General features: G+C 36.1%; 2 protein-coding genes and 1 long non-coding RNA gene across 3 annotated transcripts; 1 reads left to right on the top strand and 2 right to left on the bottom strand.

Moving 5' to 3' along the window:
• Nucleotides 1–547: 547 nt before the first annotated feature.
• Nucleotides 548–5,670, top strand: LOC147364928 (uncharacterized). The gene is made up of 3 exons (XR_015135058.1): nucleotides 548–861; nucleotides 4,542–4,634; nucleotides 5,499–5,670. It is a non-coding gene; the product is annotated as an uncharacterized LOC147364928 (long non-coding RNA).
• Nucleotides 5,671–8,409: 2,739 nt separating this feature from the next.
• On the bottom strand, nucleotides 8,410–11,700 carry LOC147364927 (olfactory receptor 11G2-like). Its single transcript, XM_086322116.1, has 2 exons — nucleotides 11,676–11,700; nucleotides 8,410–9,356 (listed from the first exon to the last, which is right to left on the bottom strand). The coding sequence occupies exon 2, from the start codon at nucleotides 9,343–9,345 to the stop codon at nucleotides 8,410–8,412; it is 936 nt and encodes a 311-aa protein (XP_086178242.1). The 5' UTR covers nucleotides 9,346–9,356; nucleotides 11,676–11,700.
• Nucleotides 11,701–18,067: 6,367 nt separating this feature from the next.
• LOC147364926 (olfactory receptor 11H6-like) lies at nucleotides 18,068–20,007 on the bottom strand. The gene is made up of 2 exons (XM_086318876.1): nucleotides 19,992–20,007; nucleotides 18,068–19,044 (listed from the first exon to the last, which is right to left on the bottom strand). The coding sequence occupies exon 2, from the start codon at nucleotides 19,037–19,039 to the stop codon at nucleotides 18,068–18,070; it is 972 nt and encodes a 323-aa protein (XP_086175002.1). The 5' UTR covers nucleotides 19,040–19,044; nucleotides 19,992–20,007.
• Nucleotides 20,008–21,715: the final 1,708 nt, after the last annotated feature.

The raw sequence follows: 21,715 nt of genomic DNA, 5'->3' as shown, positions 1-21,715 counted from the left end.
AAGCACAGCTTCCAGAACTGGACCATCTGAGTCTGAATCCTGCCTCCACCACATTATAGCCATGGATGCTAGACCAAGTATTAACCTCTCTATGCTTTGGTGTCCTTTTCTTAAGTTGAAGTGAATAGAACTACAGAGGGCATTTTGAAGATTACAGAAAGAATAGTTTTAAAATGCCTAGCAATATATATATAGGGTATATATCTCCTATTGTTTAAACTTTTTCAAAAGCCCAAAAGCAGTGTATTTATCCACTACTGATGAGTGGCAGGCAGTTATGGTGTGCTAGAAATAGTACTGAATTTGGATACAAGAGCCCAGGATTTGAATTCCAACACTTAAACATTGCATTGTCGTGGCAAATTCTATAAGCCAGTTATTTTCTGACTCTTAGTTTCCTCAAATGTCAGATGGAGATGATAACACCTTCCCCAGAGGGTTGTTATGAAGACTAATGAATGGAATAATAAATTGACAAGGTGGAAGCAACTTCTCAATATCTGACATATGGTAAATATTAGGTGTTTTGGGTAAAGCTGGCAGAGTTAACAGGAGACTTTTTTCCCCCAGAGATGTAGATTCTCCAGCTATATTTTAATATTTTTCTCCTCTACGAACTGAATTACCTTCTTTTCTGAAGTAAGAAAGGGATTCTCAACTGAAGCTTCTCAGGTTTTCGCAGATTCTTCTGAGTAGAAGCAGTTGTCTTTGTAGTAACCAGCTGGGAGAGAAGGTGTAAAAAGTAGGTTGGATGGGGCTCAGTGAATGTATGTGCTTTGGGATCCATGGATTATAAGCACACCTTGTCGTCCTCCTTGAGGAATCATTTACTGCCTCTAGGAGGATTGTGCCAGGAAACAGGTCTGTGCTAGTTATTCCCTCGTTCTCTCCATTTCTCCTCTGGAGACCGTTGTGTCTTCATTGTTGCTTTTATTTCCCCAGTGATGGAGGAAGTAATATCTTTTCCTTAGTTTTAGTCTCTTAGAGATGGCCAGAGATTCAATCGACAGGTTCGTCAGTTACTCACCAAATCTGTTCAGAATACCTCTCATACGATCAGGGGAAATTCTGTCAAACAAAACCCAAGCCAAGACTGTTCACCTTGCTGGAGTTCTTTGGTCTTCTGATAAGCTGTGGTCAATTGTGGGTGCTGGGGACAGATGCTTGTCTTGCTATCAGACAGAGGAGACTGGTTTTAGGGAATAACGAAGCTGTGCAATCACTCTTTTCCCCAGACCATCATGGCCTTTTTCTGTAGAAAAAAAATCCTTAGAAATCTTGTGTTGAATCTGATAAGCATTTATCATTTAGAATTCAATAGTTCTTATTTCTATTTATTTGCACTACAAAACAGTTACTTACAGTTTCAAATAAGGAAATTTAATTTTGAATAAAAATTTTTTTCCTAAGAATTGACTTTGCTTTCAAAAGTCTGTTTTAGAACTTTGAGGTTTTCACCAATTTACTAACACAAAAAGGTTCATTTGATTTTGACAGTGAGACATATGGACACAGAGAGGGTAATAGATGTAAAAGGACACGGAGAGACTGTAAGAAATTGTTTTAAAATTTTAATAATTTGAAATCCGGATGAAGGGCATATAGACTTTCTGTAATTTACTATTATTGCAACTTTTCTGCAAAGCTGAAGTTTTGATTGATAATAAAAACTATAAAAATAATCATCTTACTTTTATTTATCAAATATGCCTTTTTTTTTTCTGGTTCTCAAGGTCTTATTTGGAAGCAGTTAGTCTTTTTAAACATTTGTAAACAAAATACAATTTTTCTTATGATTTAGCTGGGTCCTAAAGAAGATAACAAAAAGAAGAAAAATTGCAAAAATATAGAGAAAGGTTTTAGGGAATTATTTCAGCTGTAGTAACATATTAGCAAGTAAAGGTAATTCTGGTTTTTGCTGCATATCTTTTGTGGCTTATGCCTGACTGAATATACGACTTCCAGAAATCCATCACTGAATATTTACTATGTATGTACCACTCCTCTGGATTGTGAATGACTATGAAAATTGGAAAATTAGAGAAATGCAAAGAACATTAAAACTTGTCCTCATTTATCATGGGAATTTAACATGAATATTTCAGAAGAAAAAATATGAAAAAGATGCCACAGATATTTTATACAATTATTAATGAGTAAGAACTTGGAGCTCTAAAGAACATTGACCTTGGGATAGGAAACAAACTATATCCTAGATATAAAGGTCCATTCGTGATCCAAAACATATTTTGTATGACTCTATCACTGAAGTAAAATGCAAAAGCTTCTTCAGTTTATACTTTGTGACATTTCTTTAGAATTATTTTCCATATCTTCTCAAATATGTTTATATGTGTATACTTAAGTATGCATATATCCCTATTTATAAGTAAACAGGGTTATAAATTGTGATTTGTATTAAATTTTGCAGACCTATTTACTATATTCTAGAAATTCATTTGTACTTATGAGAAATACCAATTTAAATAGTAGTGAAATGTAAACTGTTACCAACTCTGTAGGGACATATTAATTCAGAACTAGAAAGTATGCAATATGATTGATAACAGTCTTCAGTTTGAAATGTTGCTAGCATGATTTCACCTCCCTTTATACATTATCAGCTGATGTATCAAAGTTGAGAAACTTCCCCTCTTCTGCATGGTACCAGTGAAACTGACTGATGAGAAGCTGGATGGCCTAACAGGCCTTTTCCCTTCTGTCCAATACTAAGGGCTCACTTTTCAATCTTCAAGTCTGGCTCCCATTCCCTCAGGGTACCTAGTGGCTGTCTCTTAATTTAATTCTGAGAAAATTAAGAAAACACAGTTTTGAAGTTACAAATATTAGTTTTGTTAGAAAAAATAAGGGACATTATGGTTACTGAGGTTTTATATAGATGAGCATCCTTAAGGTATGCTAGTTCTTTTAAACTGGGAAACTGAGCTAGATTTATCATTATTATTATTTACAAAATAACTTACTGGAGAGTCAAAGTATTCTTAATATATTATTACATATCTTCCTTGACCTGAAATAGGTTTACATCCTAATAAAATCTTTAAAATGGAAAATATGATAAGTAAATAAATGCTTTAAAATTTTTCAATTTTTTAATTGGAGGAAAATTGGTTTACAATGTTGTGTTGGTTTCTGCAGTACAACAACACAAATCAGCCATAATTATACATATATATCCTCCCTCTTGAGCCTTAAAAATGTGTTGATTACATTACTTACCAAATATCATAGTTTAGCCTAGTTTACCTTAAATGTTCTCAGAACACGTATTAGCTTACTTTTGGGCAAAAGTCATCTGACATAAAGCTTATTTCATAATAAAATTGCTGAATTTTCATAATAAATATTACTGTTGATTTATTGAGTACTGTACAGAAAATGATAAACAGAATGGCTGCATGGGTACTGAGTGGTTTAAGTGTATAGGTGTTTACCCTCATGATCAGGTGACTGACTGGAAGCTGTGGCTCAGAGCTGAACCTAGCATCATGAGAGGGTATCATACTACTTATCAACAGGCCAGAAAAATGTAAAAATTCAAAGTATGGTTTTTACCAAATGTGTATTACTTTCTCACAACTGTAAAGTTGAAAACTGGTTAAATAGTAAGTTGGGGACTATCTGTACTTGGTATTGAAACATTTGAAAATAAAGCAAACAATTGGAACCCCCCCCCAAAAAAAAACCTCCAAAACCTCCATATTACTGCCAAAACATTGCCATTTCAAATATTTTGAAGTGCTTCCCTTTGTATTTTTTTTTCTAAAGACCAGATTTTAATTTTTCTGCACGTGTCATATTGTATTTACAATGCTATACTATATTTATTCATAAACTTTTTATCAACCATTTACCCAAATAATAATAGTTGGATATTATTTCAGCTTTAGAGGCACATGGAGAATTTTTCCTGCTTTTAAACAATATATGTAAGTCTGCTATGACAAATTAATAGTGATGATGAATATGAGTTTGGACTCAGAGAGACCTGGTTGAATCCCTGCTTTCCTAGTTACTATTAGACTGTATTACTGGTAAATTATTACCTATTCTCTCCAGGCCTTAGTTTTCTACTCTGTAAAGCATGTAAAATAGTAATGGCTCATATAATATAATGAGGATTAAAAGAGAGATTGTATACAAAATGCTTAGCTTGGGAGTTCACATATAATAATCTAACATTAAGAGATGCCATAGCATAACAATTTATAGTATGGTTTTTGGAGTCATAGCTGGTTCCAACACTAATCAACTGTTTGGGCAACTTGCTTATTCAATCTAGGCTTTAGTTACCTCATCTATAAAATGAAGATATGAATGGTGTGCTTGAGGCTGTACCTTACTTGAATGGCTAAAGTGGAAGTTCATTTTAGGCACATTGAGAGTTAGCTAGTGTAGCTATTGTGACTTTTAAAATTACTTCACAACTTTTAAGTCCAACATATAGGACAATTTGCTTTCGAAAACCAAGACCATTTCCTATTCTGGTTGCATCACTTGGTTCTACTTTTTTCCCCCAGCACAACTGCACAGTTCTACTTTGTCATGGAAAATGATCAGCCCTTGGCCATCTGCCACTCACTGGAATACTTCATTCTCATGAAAGATCTGAGGTAGGTTGATATGTCTTTTTTGGCTCATTGATTTACTTAAGCATGCAAGTGCTATTTTCTTTCTAAGTGATATGGTCTTGTAGGTTGAGTTCCCTGGAAACAAATACTAATAATAAATAACAGTAATATTTTTACTGTGATGGCATCTGAAGACTGACTTTTATATTTTAATACCTATATCCCAATGATGTGCCTCTTTATTTCTATTTGTCTTTTTGGGGGGCCTTTTTTGGTTTATTTATTTTTAATTGAAGGATAATTTCTTCATTTTAATTGCTTTATAGTATTGCTTTGGTTTCTACCAAACATCAACATGAATCAGCCATTTTTCTATCTATCTATATCTGTTTGACGAATTGTGAATTATATTACATCTTGAAGCTGTATTTATTTTGATTAAGGATGCTCATTAATATATTAATAAGTTTGGCCAATTATAAGTCATGATGGGTAGTAAATGCCACATGGACATCTATTTGAGGAATACTTCTATTCTGTATATTGTAGTATACTAGTAAATAGATAGTGCTCTGGGAATGGTTATATGCATTTTTCAGAAGTTGCCATGATTTCTTACCTCTCATAATCATGGGTTTTTATCTGTGCCTTCCTTTACCTGCTCCTATAGCAACTTATAATTCCCTTGTTTATAGAACATCTTGCTTCATTTACTACTTGTTCATGAGCCCCAGAAGAGAAGGAAATGTGTCTTATTTACTTCTGTATATGGCTTGTCCCTTCCAGCTCAGTGCCTAACATATTGAATGTGTTTGTTTTAGTGAATAAGTGACTATGGAGGAAGATGATACAGCAATTATTTTTAAAAAGCTGCTTTCACTTTTTCATAGTTTATTACTCTCTTAGGTCCGCAGAAGAGGAAGACATTTCTTACTTTGTTCCGGCTGAACGAAAGAATTTTAGTGAGATGACATGAAGACGTCAGTTTTGTTTTTTTTTATTTTCCTCTGAGAAACAGTATTCTTTTTAGTTTCTCAAAGAATCACAGAATTATGAATAAATGTTACCTTTGTTCCAATTTCATAGTAAAATAGTTTTAAATTTTATTTTTAGATGATAATAATAAATGTTGTTTAAATGTGTGTTTAAATGAAATACATGCATATGGAAAAATTTAAAATGTACAAAGGTTTGTATGCACAGTGAAAATGTTTCCTTCTCTCCCTGTCCCTAGATACCCAATTCTGTTTCCCAAAATCATCACTGTTCTTAGTTTCTTCTTTCAGAGATACACAACATGTTTATGAACATAAATATGTAGATATTTATGTAATCTTTCTTCCTATGAAAGATGGCCCAAGACAGATCTCTTTCATCTCGCTTTTTCTTTAACTTTGAGGGTACTTTTATATCAACATGTACAGATCTTAATTTTTAACAGTTATATAGTATATTCCACCCTCAGTTCAGTTCAGTTCAGTTGCTCAGTCATGTCTGACTCTTTGCGACCCCATGAATCGCAGCACATCAGGCCTCCCTGTCCATCACCAACTCCCGGAGTTCTCTCAGACTCATGTCCATTGAGTCGGTGATGCCATCCAGCCATTTCATCCTGTGTTGTCCCCTTCTCCTCCTGCCCCCAATCCCTCCCAGCATCAGTCTTTTCCAATGAGTCAACTCTTCGCATGAGGTGGCCAAAGTACTGGAGTTTCAGCTTTAGCATCAGTCCTTCCAAAGCAATCCCAGGGCTGATCTCCTTCAGAATGGACTGGTTGGATCTCCTTGCAGTCCAAGGGACTCTCAAGAGTCTTCTCCAACACCACAGTTCAAAAGCATCAATTCTTCAGCCCTCAGCTTTATTCACAGTCCAACTCTCACATCTATACATGACCACTGGAAAAACCATAGCCTTGACTAGATGGACCTTTGTTGGGGGTATATACAATAATTTATCTAATTAGTCATTAATTAATGGGAATTTGGAATGTTCCAATCTTTTACTAGTAGAAACAGTAGTCAATATTCTTGTACACATGTCATTTTTCTTATTTGTGAATATACTCCGCAGATAAATACCTAAGAGTGGAATTGCTGAGTCAGGGAATGCCTTTTAAATTCTGATAGTTTTTTTGGCAAAATGTCCTCCGTAGATATTGTACCAATTTATGTTCTACCAGTAAGGGAAGACATTGCTGTTTTTCTTAACATTATTTTTGATCTTTGTCAATTTTGGGGGAAAAGAGATATATTTATTATAGCTTTCTTTGTACTTCTCTAATTCTGAACAAAATAGAATTGTATTTTTAGATATTTAAAAGCCTTTCATATGCTATTTACTTTTTTTCATATATTTACCACTTTTATTGTGCTGATGCTATTTTTCATATTGACTTGAAGATATATACAACATTAAAATTGATGTTATCACGATAGATGTTTTAGAAGACAGAAATAAAAGCACTACCAGAAAAGTAAAGAGTTTGTTGGTGTTGGAAGAGTAATAAGAGACAAGTTTTGCCCTAGGATTGTACAATTTGGAAGAGCAAATACAAAAAAAAAAAAAAAGAGGTGTAAGTATCCATGCTGAAGATAAAGAAAGAGACTTTCCCCTCTTCCTGTTTTCAGAACACTTAGTTTAGAAAACTTGTACTTGTTTATCTGTCATTGAAATGAATGTAAAATTTAAAAGTTTTATATTTTAAGGGATTTGAACACCTTGCCAGATTTATGACCTAGGAATGTCTTTGTCAAGGACCTGGGAAGTCTCTCTGAAACGTAATAATCAAGATAGAAAGGCCCCAATCTTCCATTTCCTGTGGGAAGATAGGAGCCTAACTTTGGTGGCCTAATTTCCAAGTTGAAAGCTACCACCTGTTATATAGAAATGTCTTTTCTCCCCTGTGTGAAGCCAATTAGCAAACACAGATGGCCAGTCCAATTACTAGGTGAGTCTAGGATGAATTGATTATGTCTGATAAAATGGTCAAGTCTTTTTGAGGATTAGCTTTTTATCTTGAGAACCTGTATATAATGGGTTGTATTTGCTTGACTACAAAAGGATGAAATTTCTTTTGGTCTTTGCCCTTTTTCAGTGGGTTGCCTGAGATGCCCATAGTCTCCTACTTTAACGCTTATTCAATAATCAGTCAGTTCAGTTCTGTTGCTCAATCATGTCCGACTCTTTGTGACCCCAGGGACTGCAGCACGCCAGGCTTCCCTGTCCATCAGCAATTCCCTGAACTTATTCAAACTCATGTCCATCGAGTCAGTGATGCCTTTCAACCATTTCATCCTCTGTCATCCCCTTCTCATCCTGCCTTCATTCTTTCTCAGCATCAGAGTCTTTTCCTTTGGGTCAGTTCTTCACATCAGGTGGCCAAAGTATTGGAGCTTCAGTCCCGCCAATGAATATTCAGGACTGATTTCCTTTAGGATTGACTGGTTTGATCTCTTTGCAGTCCAAGGGACTCTCAAGCGTCTTCTCCAACACCACAGTTCAAAAGCATCAATTCCTCTGCTCTCAGCTTTCTTTATGGTCCAACTCTCACACCCACAAATAATAAATAATAAAACTGCTTTATTCTCTTCCACCATTGTGGAGAGGTTTTCTAGATTGGCAGGAAATTTATATTTAATTATATTTCCCAGCAAACTAAACTCAGTTTTTCAATCTATGGCTCTATCACTTGCAAAATTGGGGATATGCAGTAAATCTTTGAGATGTCTTATAGTTCTATAGTCAGTTAGTCTTCTTTTTAACCAAGAAATTAAAAACAGCTTCTGTCCCCCCAAATATTTTAAATCAAAACCCTTACTTTTATGTTCCTAATAATTTCTTCATAGCATGTTTCATATCTTTGTTTCTCAGACTATATATTACAGGATTAATGAGTGGAGTAACTACAGAATAAAACAAAGTCACTATCTTCTGCATTCCAGCATCATGTTCAGATGTTGGGCTCACATACATGACCATCACTGATCCATAAAAAAGAGAAACCACAGTCAGATGGGACCCACAGGTGGAGAAAGCTTTTCTTCGTCCAGCAGATGAAGGGAACTTCAGCACAGCTTGTAGGACCAGAGCATAGGACACCATGGTGAAGAGAAAGGGGATAAATAAGAGGAGAGAACTTAAGGTGGAGCTAGTTAACTCTATTACAGGGACTCTAGTACAGGTGAGGGCCAACAAGGGACCTGGGTCACACAGGAAGTGGTCAATGATCCTGGACCCACAGAATGACATTTGGGAGATGATGATGATGGGAATCAAGAACCAGAGGAAACCAAGTACCCAGCAGCTGATCACAAGATTGGCACAGAGATGTCCAGTCATGAGAGTGGGGTAGTGTAGAGGCCAGCAGATGGCAAGGTATTGATCAAATGCCATAATAGCCAAGAAAAAGCATTCTGTAGAACCCAGGGAGAAGAAAAAGTAGAACTGGAGAATGCACCCAGAGAAGGAGATGAACTTGTTATCAGAGAGGAAGTTGGCCAACATGTTGGGGACAGTGGAGGTGACATACCAGATCTCCAGGAAGGAGAAGTTTGCGAGCAGGATGTACATGGGGGTGTGGAGTCTCTGATCCCAGCGCACAGCACAGATGATAGAACCGTTGCCCATGAGGGTCAGAAGGTAGAGAGCAGAGAAGAGCACAAAGAGGAGAATCTGCCCCTCCCTGGGGCAAGGGAAGCCCAGAAGGATGAAGCCAGTGATGGTGCTGGAGGTGCTGGGGGTGTTGGAGATTTTCATGAGTCTGCAAGCTGTGAAAACACCATCACATTATTGAATAATTGTAAAGACAAGTGAGAACCCAGATATGAATTGAAGCCACTCTGGGGAATGAAATAAACATTTATGTATGAATAGTTACTATTTTAGTCTAATTCTGAATTACTGTCATAGTTTAGTAGTTGGATTATAAAAACCCAGTGTACGAGACAGCAAAAGAGACACTGATGTATAGAACAGTCTTATGGACTCTGTGGGAGAGGGAGAGGGTGGGAAGATTTGGGAGAATGACATTCAAACATGTAAAATATCATGTAAGAAATGAGTTGCCAGTCCAGGTTCGATGCACGATACTGGATGGTTGGGGCTAGTGCACTGGGATGACCCAGAGGGATGGTATGGGGAGGGAGGAGGGGGGAGGGTTCAGGATGGGGAACACATGTATACCTGTGGCGGATTCATTTTGATATTTGGCAAAACTAATACAATTATGTAAAGTTTAAAAATAAAATAAAATTAAAAAAAAAAGAAATAAACATTTGAAATTTGAAAAAGAAAAAAAACACAAGTTAAATGAATATCAGTATATATAGAGATATTTACTTATTGTGAAATGTATGGAAACATGTTCAACATTTAAATCTTTATATATAAAACTCTGCAGTAACTATCACTGAAGTTGAGAAATAGAGGATGACTTGTAGCCTAGAATCTCCTGTTATGCTCCATCCCAATAAGAGGATGACTATCCTCTGCCTCTTAGTCCCTCCAATTGTTAACACTCTCCTTTCCTAATAGTAATCACCTCCCTATTTTTCTTTAATAACTAAGTATGCATTCTGAAACATTTTTTTTAAGTTTTGCTTGTTTTTTATTTTACATAATTGAAATCATAGTATATGTAGTATTTGGATGGCTTATTTTGTTCAACAGTAAGGTTTTTTACATTCATGTTGTTACAATCATCTATAGTGTGTCCATTTATACCCCACTGTACTCTATGAATAAACCACCACTTATTAAACCATTGTACTATAGATGACTATTTTGGCTATTTCTAGTTTGGGGCTGTTAGGAGTAATGGTACTATGAACATAGTTTTCTTTTCCTGGTTCACACATGCATGCATTTCTATAGGCTAGATCATAAGGGCATGTGTATCTTTACCTTCAGTAGATAAGTTCAACAGTGTTCCATCATTATTGCATTATTTATCACTCCTACTGATAGTGTGTGAAAGCTCAAATTGTCAACATTCTTTTCTAATGGTAAGGTCTCTATTTACCAGAGCCTAATGAATGAGATCGGAGGAGGCAATGGCACCCCACTCCAGTACTGTTGCCTGGAAAAATCCCATGGGTAGAGGAGCCTGGTAGGCTGCAGTCCATGGGGTCGCTAAGAGTCGGACACGACTGAGCGACTTCACTTTCACACATTGGAGAAGGAAATGGTAACCCATTCTAGCCTCGAGAATCCCAGGGACGGGGGAGCCTGGTGGGCTACTGTCTATGGGGTGGCACAGACTCGGACACGACTGAAGCGACTTAGCAGCAGAAGCAGCAGGGAGTGAGATATATACTGCATTTTTAATGACTTCTCTCTCTTTTATTTTTGTAATATAAGACTGCATAGTTGTCTTCCTGGCAGTATTCCTTTTTTCAGAGTAGGAGCTTATATTAGAAATTTTTTACTTTCAAGGGAAAGTATTCTGGAAACTATAAAGAAAACTGTCTTCAGATTTGGTTAAGGAGAACATTTTAATGCATGTAATTTACAGTCATCTTTAATTTTGAGTCTTGTGCTCAGCCTTATGTTTTAAAGAAATAACCTTCTAAAAGGTTATTTTTGTGTGTGTTAATCACTTTATCATCTCAAAATATTTTCAGCTCTTTAAATAGCTTAGTTAATGTTGAAGAACTTACTTTTTCTGGTATAGTCTATTTCATTGTTACATCTCTTCTTTTCCCCTCACATCCAATTCATTAGCAGGATTCTTCTGTTTCTAAAGGATGGCTTGTATCATGCACTCCTTTGTCTTAACTGCTGTCTCTCAAGTTTAAATTACCATCCTTTCTTCCTTAGACTTCTGCAGCAGTGTTCTAACACAGCTCCTGGCTTCTACTTTTACCCTTCTACCCTCCATTTTCTAAGCAGCGACTGAGTACTCCTTGAAAAATGGAGAAACTGATCATGTTACACTTTTAAGTAAAACTTTTCCCTCTCAGCAATTCTGTGCCAAGAAGTCTTACAGAGCTGTTATAGAAAACAGGAACGTGTTCTAGAAAACAGGAATTGCCATCACCATTTTACGCTCAATCTAACATATTTAATTTGCTTGCATCACTATTCACTTTTTATTACTGAGCTCCTCTGTACAGAAGACTGATGACGTTACCTGCCTCAAGTCTGAGCTGAAACTGTCAAAAAAAAATTCCCCAAACCAATCAACCAACCAAACAGCAAAAGACCAATAAACTCACCCTGTGTCAGTTACAGAGGGCACTGGAACATGGGTGCAATGATGTCTGTGTATTTGTACCCTGACCACTTGGACTGAGTTAATTAACAACAATCGCCTTGTTTTCTTTGTTTACTTGTTAAATTAGTCAGCCCTTGAAAAATTGAGGTAGAGTATGTCTGAATGAACCAGGCCATGCCATACGCAATACAAGGAAGACATTCACCAATATTTAATTTTCCCTCAAAGCTCAGGACAGTCGAATCTTGGTACTCATTTGTTGGCTCTCTCTCTAGAACCCACCCAGAGATGTTTCATGTGTGTGTGCTCAGTTGCTCAGTCACGCCCAACTCTTTGTGACCCCATGGACTTCACCCTGCCAGGCTCCTCTGTCCATGGCATTTTCCAGGCAAGAATATTGGAGTGGGTTGCCATTTCCTTCTCCAGGAGATCTTCCCAACCATGACAACTCAATTCACTTCCTTAGTTAGTTTGTACAGTTTCAGTGAGGGGCTGTAACATTGGATAATCTGTTTCTGGAAGATACTTAAAAAGTAAGAATGATTTTCCAGAGTGGGATGACTGGTAGAGAGCTGTATATAATAGAAAAATTATTGAATTTAGAATTAAGAACTTTTGTTTACTTGTCATAAGAAATTAATACTTAGCTATAATAAGCAAATAATTATGCCTTCTTTAAAGGGCTGTTACAAAGATAACTGAATGAGATAAATTCCTGTGGAAGTACTTTGACTATTGCGTGACCAGTAAGAGTTTAAGAAATATTGGTTGTATGTATATGACTGTAATAATTCAAAGACAGCTGTGGGTAAAAATCAGTAGATTATGATTTTTTTGCTCTTCTAAACAGTACATAATCTTATTACCTGGATCAGCAAAGGGAATTCTAAGCTGAAGCTTATCAAAAGTTTATTTTTTATTCTCTTAGAAGAGATAGTCTTCTTAACAATAACCAGAGAGGAGGAAAGAGCTGGAAATAGTTGTGGTAAAAATTCTTGAATGTGTTTGCTGAGGGATGGAGGGGTTATAAGCAGAGACTGCCAGGAATTAAGTCTTATTTTTCCTGATCCTTGAGGATCCATTTATTGTTGCTAAAGGAAAACAATGTCAAGAGACATCGCTATGCTTGTTATTCACTTCCCTTGGGATCTTTCTTAATTTCAGTGTTTTTATTTTCTATGTGGTTGAATGATATCTTTTTCCTTCTTTAAAACTCTTACACATAGAAGGAAATGCTAACAAATCAACTGATTGCTTGATTAATTAATCAACCAGTATATCTAACTCTAACTCCCCTAAGTGTGCATACCATGTGGCCAATGAAGACTTTAAAAAACTTGAAGGGGATAAATGCAGCCCCAGATGTCCATAAATGATTTGACTAGACCTCAAAGTTATTACAAGCTGTTCTGACACTCTGAGCTAGGTCATGCTATTCTGTTATTGGACACATACATGAAACAAAACAAAGCTACTTTATAATTTTGTCTAAGGATAAAAAAAACAACGTCACTGTGCCAGTCATAAAACACCAAATATCCTCCTCTCTTGGCTAAAATGAGTGTCTAGTACTTAAAAAAAAAAAGCCAATTACAGCTTTAATCTCCTTCTTCTCTGCCCTCTATATAGATAAGATTTGCTGAGATACCTAGTCTTAGAATTGCCCTTGCATTGACAACATACAATCTGGAGCAGACCATCACTTCCTTAGGTCCTCCCTCAAATCAGTCAACCAAACCACCAATCCTATAATAGATTATTTTTTAATTGAAGTGTAATTGATTTACAATACTGATATTAGTTTTAGATGTATAACAAAGTGATTCAGTTATATATACATGTATATATATGTACATATATACAGATTTTTCCATTTTTTTCAATATTTTTTCAGATTTTTTTCCATTATAAGTTATCATAAGATATTGAATATTGTTCTTTATGCTGTACAGTATCCCCTTTGGTAACCATAAGTTTGTTTTCTATGTCTGTGAAGCTATTTATATTTTATAAGTAATTTCCACTGTGTCATTTTTTAGATTCCGTATATAAATGATATATGGTATTTGTCTTTCTCTTTCTTACTTACTTAGTATGATGAGGTCTAGATCCATCTATGTTGCTGCAAATGGTATTATTTCATTGTTTTTATGTCTGAGTAATATTCCACTGTATATATGTATCACATCTTTATCCAATCATCTGTCAGTGGGCATTTAGGTTGTTTCCATTGTCTTGGCTGTTGTAAATAGTGCTGCTATGAATATTGGGCTACAAAACCCAAGTTAGGGTTTTCTCCAGATATATGCCCAGGAGTGGGATCATTGGATCATATGGCAACTCTATTTTTAGTTTTTTTAAGGAATTTCCATACTGTTCTCCAGAGTGGCTGCACCAATTTAGATTCTCACCAACAGTGTAGGAGGCTTCCTTTCCCCCCCAACTTCTTCAGCATTTATTGTTTGTAGACTTTTTGATGGTGGCCACTCTGACTAGTGTGAGGTGAAGGTCAGAATTTTGGATTAAGGCAGATTATCAGAAAGCAAATATTTGGACCTCAGTTCTTAGATCTGGAAAGAATTGCTTCCACTGAGTTATATTTCTATATAATGCCTTTGAATCTTATTAAGATATGCTATAAGAAGCAACTGTGTTAAACTATATGTACATATGTCAGATATTTTGGGGAACCACTGTTCAGTATATCTCATTCTCCCTCATATGAATCATCTTGAAAGAAATTATAGAACTAGGAGTCAGTAACTTAGTTTTCCTTGTAAACAGATTTGTTTCTTCTTACAGTTAATGAAAATCATATGACAGATAATGTTTCTCCATTCTCTACTTCAATTTTTTGAATCAAAGAAACATTTTATAGAGAATTGTAACAACACTTGAAAAAACTTCAACACTGAAGATCCTTTTTGATGATTTCCCACTTCATTTTAAAGGGAGCTCATAACACTTTTACAGGCTTGACTTAATGTCAGCATTTATCCTATTTTCCACAAACCATCATCCTGTTTTTCCTTTTTAAATTCATATTTTTATTATTCTTTCTTTCAGTGCACTTTCATACTTCAGATTCTTAAAGAAAAAAAGTGGGATACAGTATAATAAAGGAACATATAAATAAACATGTAAGTAAATAAGTAGTTTCAATATAAGAAGAGCTTATGAAGATATGGATTTTTCTAAGGAGAACTTTTTTAGCCTTCCTCTTAGTATATTGTATTGAGCAGGCTTCCCCAGGAGTTCATATAAAAACTTTTTATTGTGGGCTAGAAGTTTCTAAGTGATTTGATGCTGCCTACTTTTCCAGCTGGCAAAATCAACTTTTCTTATTCATTGAAAATCACAAGCTTCTATCTGTACTTACATGGCAGTTTATTGTCCTAGATCTTTGCATGATATATTATCTGAGTTTGAAATGTCACTTCCTAACAAAGACATTCTCTAACCATTTAGATGTAAACTATGCCTTATCCTACCCCAACAATTTCTGTATTCATACTCCCATTTATTCCTTTTTTTGGTGTTTCAAGGATAGCATCTTTTTTTTTGGTTGGAACATAGTTGATTTACAATGTTGTGTTACTTTCTGCTGTACATCCCAGTGAATCAGTTATGCATATACATATATCCACTCTTTTTTAGACTCTTTTTCTGTAAAGTCATTAACTAGTACTGAGTAGAGTTCCCAGGGACGGGGGAGCCTCGTGGGTTGCTGTCTATGGGGTCGCACAGAGTCGGACACGACTGAAGCGACTTAGCAGCAGTAGCAGAAGCAGAGTTCCCTGTGCTGTACAGTAGGTACTTATTAGGTATCTATTTTATATACTGTACTATGTATATGTCAATCCCAATCTCTCAATTTATCCCTTCCCCTTTTCCTCCCTGGTAATTCTAGGATTGTAATTCTGTTTCTGTTTTGTAAATAAGTTCATTTGTACCGTTTAAAAAAAATTCCACATACAAGTGATATCCTATGATATTTGTCCCTTTGTCTTACTTACTTCACTCAGTATGACTTCACTCTGGGATCATCTATGTTGCTGCAAATGGCAGTATTTAATTTCTTTTTTATGGCTGAGTAACATTCTATTGTGTATGTGAACCACATCTTCTTTATCCATTCACCCATCAATGGACATTTAGGTGGCTCCATGTCCTGGCTATTGTAAAAGTGCTGTAGTGAACATTGGGGTTCATGTATCTTTTCAAATTATGGTTTTCTCTGGATATATGGCCAGGATTGGGGTTGTTGGATCATATGATAGCTCTATTTCATTATAAAACTTGTAGAGGAACACATAGGCAGAATGTTCTCTGACATAAATCACTTTGACCTACCTACTAGAGTAGTGAAAATAAAAATAAACATATGGGACCTAATTAAACTTAAAAGCTTCTGTACAGCAAAGCAAACCATAAAAACAAAAAGACAGCCCACAGAATGGGAGAAAATGTTTGCAAATGAAGTGGCCGGCAAGGGATTAACCTCCAAAATATACATGCAAATCATGTAGCTCAATAACAACTACAACAAAAAACCCAACAAATAACCCAATCAAAAAATGGACAGGAGATGTAAATAGATATTTCTCCAATGAAGACATACAAATGGCCAAAAAGCACATGGAAAGATGCTCAACATCACTAATTATTAGAGAAATTCAAATAAAAACTACAATGAGGCATCACCTCAATAGATCATAATCCTCATCATCAAAAAATCTATAAACAATAAATGCTGGAGAGGGTTTGGAGAAAAGGGAATCCTTCTACACTGTTGGTGGGAATGTAAACTGGTACAGCTACTCTGGAGAACAGTATGGAGGTTAATTAAAAAACTAAAAGAGTTCTCATTGATTCTTTTTGTTTTATTGAGATATAATTGATAGAAAACATTAATTTCCAGTGTACAACATTATTCAATATATGTAAATATGGTGAAACCATTACTTCAAGAAGTCTAATTGTAGATACTATCCATTACCACATATAGTCACAAATTTTTCAAACTACTGGAATTAGTAGTTATAACTAATGAGATTTATGTGTTCAGCTTCTTATTATCTATCCCCTTCACTATAATGTAAGCTGCACAAAGACAGGGACTTGATCTTCTGCATTCAAATAGAGATAAATGTTTATTGGATGCCTGAATGAAATGCATCAACCCAAGAGGACAACTTGGCTAATTTATTTATGACCAAATAGTTGAGCCAAATCACCTACACCTGTCTCATATCTCAGGCTCACTGGCTTTTACTCTCTGTCTGCTTTTACCTCTTTTGAGCTGCGTGCTCAACTCAAACTTCCTTCTCTTGAAACTAACCCCAAAGTACTGATATATTGTCACTACATGCTAATCTTTTAAAATGTAGACCTATTTCTAGGTATTTTAATTATTTTTCACAGGTAGGAAAAGGTAAGAAGACTGTAATATATTTCTTATTCTATAAATGGAGGATTTGGGAATAGAGGCAGGAGAAGCTTCACTGCTGCTGTCATGAGTGTTTTCACCACCTGTACTACTCACCATAATTTGTTTCGCTTTCCCAACCAATTATTATAAGATTTTTATTTCTCACTATATGTCATGTATTTTTCTTAAAATAGTGGCTCCATAAGGTCAGTGTGTGAACTGGTGCTGGTCTAGGTACAACAGAATCACATTAAAATGGGAATTTCTGGTGTTAATTTTATATTCTGAATTAGGGGATTTGGAGAAAGACCTGGGAATCTGTTCTTTTAAAGATTTCTCTAAATAACTATGACATAGTGCTTAAGATCATTATTATTTTTTTGGATATTGATTAAATACAAATTTTGGCTCAATTATGATAAAAACCAAATGTAAGAATATGCACACAATAGAGGAGAATGATCTCAGATAAAGGGAAATTAGTTACTGGCAGTCAGGATAGGAGAAGAGTTTAAAGTTCAGATGCAGGTCATTTAATTCAAGTTACTGTCTATCAAGTCCTGTTTTGAAGGTAAGGTTGGATTTAATCGGTTGTACTATTGTCCATATTGTCTAGGCAGAAGTAGATGAATTTGGGTCTGTATTTCTAGAGACAGTAAGTAGAGATCTACTTTTTAAGTTGGAATAGATTTTTTTGATGGTAATCATCAAAAAACTCTGCAAATAATAAGTGTTGGAGAGGGTGTGAAGAAAAGGAAACCCTTGTACACTGTTGGTGGGAATGTAAACTGGTACAGGCACTATGGAGAAGAGTGTGAAGGAAAAAATAAATATTATGATCTTGGTCCACTCATGAGCTCTTGTTTGCTTTGGCCAGTTTTTGTAAACATTTGAATTTTTCTCAAGGCAGTCTTCATGTCCTTGTTCCGGAGACTGTAGATCAGTGGGTTTACAAGTGGAGTCACTGCTGAGTACAGCAAGGTTACAATCTTGTGTATCCCAGCTGGATTTCCAGAGGTTGGGCTGATGTACATCATCATGATGGTTCCATAGAACAGAGATACCACAGCCAGGTGGGAACCACAGGTGGAGAAGGCCTTACGTCTGCCAGCGGCTGAAGGGACACGCAACACTGCTCTGAGAACCAGGGTGTAGGACCAAAGGATAAAGAAGAAGGTGATAAAAATAATAAGAGAGCTTAATATAGAACAGGAAAGCTCAATTCCAGGGGCAGGGATGCAGGATAGAGCCAGTAAAGGACCAGGATCACAGACAAAATGGTCAATGGTATTGGGGCCACAAAAGGGGAGTTGTGTGATGAAATAGATAGGGACTGGATAGCAGAGGAAGGCTGTTACCCAGCAGAGGCCCACCAAGTTCATGCAGAGACGGCTGCTCATGATGGTAGGATAGTGGAGAGGTCGGCAGATGGCCAAGTATCGATCAAAAGCCATGAGGGGCAGTAAGAAGGTCTCAGTAATGCCCATGGAGAAGAAGAAGTAGAACTGGAGGAAGCAGGCAGTGAAAGAGATGGTTTTGGTCTCAGACAGGAAGTTCCTTAACATATTGGGAACAGTGGTGTTGATATAACACATCTCCAGGAATGAGAAGTTGGCCAACAGAGTGTACATGGGAGTGTGGAGTCTGTGATCCAGCTTCACTGCAAAGACAATGGCCCCATTCCCCATCAGTGTCAGGATGTAGGACACAGAGAAGAGCACAAAGAGGAGGACTTGTACCTCTCTAGAGCAGGGAAAACTCAGGAGTATGAATTCAGTCACCGTGTTGACTCTTGACACATTCATGGCTTCTTAAGAGGTGGAGAGGAAAAAATGACAATGACAAAGATGACCTTACTCTCCTTTTAGAAATCTGTGAGTCCCTCAGATTCTATTACTGTATTAAGTAAATAATGTAAATGCGCTGCTGAAGACTGTCAAACTTTGAGAATGCTGGATATGGTAAGTCTTTGAATTTTGGACTTTCTCATTTCTCTTTCAGTATTTTCTTATACCCAGCAAAACTCCAAAAAAGCAGTTTGGAGAAGATTAATGACAATACTTGCAAATATAAATAGGTATTTTATATTTGTATCTATAGAATAAGATATGTAGACCCTTAATATTAGACATAGAATTTCGATTCTGTGTTTATTTGGAATTAGAGTCATAATACTAGGCATCACAAGAGGAAAAGAAACGTAACAAATAACACCATGACATTCTGTGCATTTCACTTATTCTGGATCAATGTTAGAATTATAAATGTCAGCTTCCTAAGGTGTTCTGATAACCCAGACAAGAAATGTCATGTGCCATTGTTTCTTCAGTGTTCATCATGGTTTTTTAACTCACAAAAATATGAAAAGTCTAGACATCTACATAATAGTCCTTTTACTAGATGTTTTAATACTTTTGTGAAATCTTGGTTTAAGTTGAAACCAGAAAAACTATAGAAGATCTGGTATATAACAGACTTGAGATTTTTGCCTGAGATGTCAGGATTCTTAGAAAACTTGCTATTCTTCTAGTTTATGGTTAGATGCAGAGGATCATAAATATCAGATACCCATAAGCAGATACCTCTAGGAATCAAGAACAGTGATGGGAGTCATAAGTGCCCTCTGGACATGGATTCCTCTGATTTCTACTCTCTCCTCTTGTCCCCATCCAATTACAGATGTGGAAGGTTAGAGCTGTTTTGGTAAATTGATTAATCATCTTTGTTAAAGCTTCTTTCTCTGACTCTGAGTGTGACTTAGTCTTGAACACTGTGTGACTTCTATGGTGAGAGAAGGAAAAACAAAGGCACTGAAACCACCTGAGATTCTGTTGCCAGTCATTTGGTCTTAATTTATTAATTTATTTTCTGGATCCCCTCTATTATTGAGGGACAGTTATCATTTGTATGAAAATGACCCAAGTGACATGATTGAGTGATGATACTTATTCAGGAAAATAGAAGTGCAGAATACAAACCTAGAAACCTTCAATAACAGTATTCTAGCTAAGAATATTCATTAATGTATTCATGATAAAATGTAATACTTTCCATATCACATAATGTTATAGTTTTAAGGATGATCTCGATGATTGCAACTAGTGACATAACAGATAAGAGAAAAAATTTTTCATATCACGCTTCACTGCAAGTTTCCTCTTCAGTCTGTAAATAGATCATATATGGCAGAGCAAAGCTGTGAACAATTCTTCTGTAGGAGAAATTGAGAGTTACTCAGAAGCCAAAGTAACCATGAGGAAAGAGAAAACAGCAAGAAATATTTGGTACTGATGTATATGGGGATTCCATTGACTTTGTAAACTATACGGAGTGAACGCACCAATTTGGACTGTTCAGTCATCATCTTGCTCTTCCTCCTTGCAGAGACAGTGGACCATCATTTTCCCTGTGGCAGATCCAAACACAGCTAAAAATAGGGAAGGCTTAAGTTTTGTGTTGTTTTTTTATTTTTCTACCCTGTTCCTCATAGATGCTTTGTCAGTTTTTTCCAGATATCACTTTGCTAACATCTTTGTTTCCCCAAAGACCTGGTTTTGACTGGGTACATCTAATTCCTGGTTAATAAGAACAGAATTTATACACATCGAAGCTCTTACCTTGTTCTTATCTCCCTCATTTCTCTGATTCCCAGACTTCTTAGCTGCAGGGATGAATCTGCTTAAATTAATTTATAAGCCTGAGATTCTGTTATTTTCATGCCACACAAAAGAAGGCAGAGCTAAAACGAACATCTAAGAGTTGTCTTATATTACCTCTTCTGAACCCCTCTTCTTGTAGAACTCGAGGGTCTGACTTATCTTCTATTTTTGCTGCAGCAAAAGGCATGTAAGATGGAGAGCATGACTTGTTTGGCAGCCAACAGCCCAGAGAGCTGGTTAACCTTACTGGACAGTGATACTGGTTTGGAAAGAAACTGGCATATTTGCTGAAAAACAGAGACTTACTGAAACCTAGGTTTTATTTCTCCTAAGGGATATCATCCCCTATGAATTCTAAAACTGAGGATTTATGAGGGAAGATTATTAATCGTATCCCAAATGTTCCCTTCCATTGGGAGTCCTTTATTGGCCTTTGGGACCCTGTTTCTCCAACAGTGGATGATCATCTCATGTTATTTTTAGAGCAGATGTTTATTTTGTCCTTTGGTCTGGTTACCTGAGTCATGATGGTGCAAACACTCAGCATCATCAGTTTAGCTAAAGTATGACATTTTTGTTTATTTTTTATTCCTTTACATTAAATTTTATTCATTTTTTGAGTCTGTCTGCAAGTTTTGAACTCTCTTATGTGTTAATATCAGAATTGCCTTATGGTAGTCCTTTCTTTTCCCTATGGATTCACTCTGGCTTGAAAATATTATTTCATTTTGTTCTTTAGTAAAAGGCTTCTTCTTCTGGGTCAAGCTCTGTGCTTCTAGTCTGATAGTAATAAGTAAAATATCATTTCATGGTGAGTAGGGC

This window comes from Bos grunniens, chromosome 10 (genome assembly GCF_055505025.1).
Source record: "Bos grunniens cultivar Pamir isolate PY7600 chromosome 10, Bosgru_T2T1.0, whole genome shotgun sequence".
NCBI classification, from domain to species: domain Eukaryota; kingdom Metazoa; phylum Chordata; class Mammalia; order Artiodactyla; family Bovidae; genus Bos; species Bos grunniens.
The sequence above is the reverse complement of the archived record's forward strand: the minus strand, read 5'-3'. Positions and strand labels throughout refer to the sequence as shown.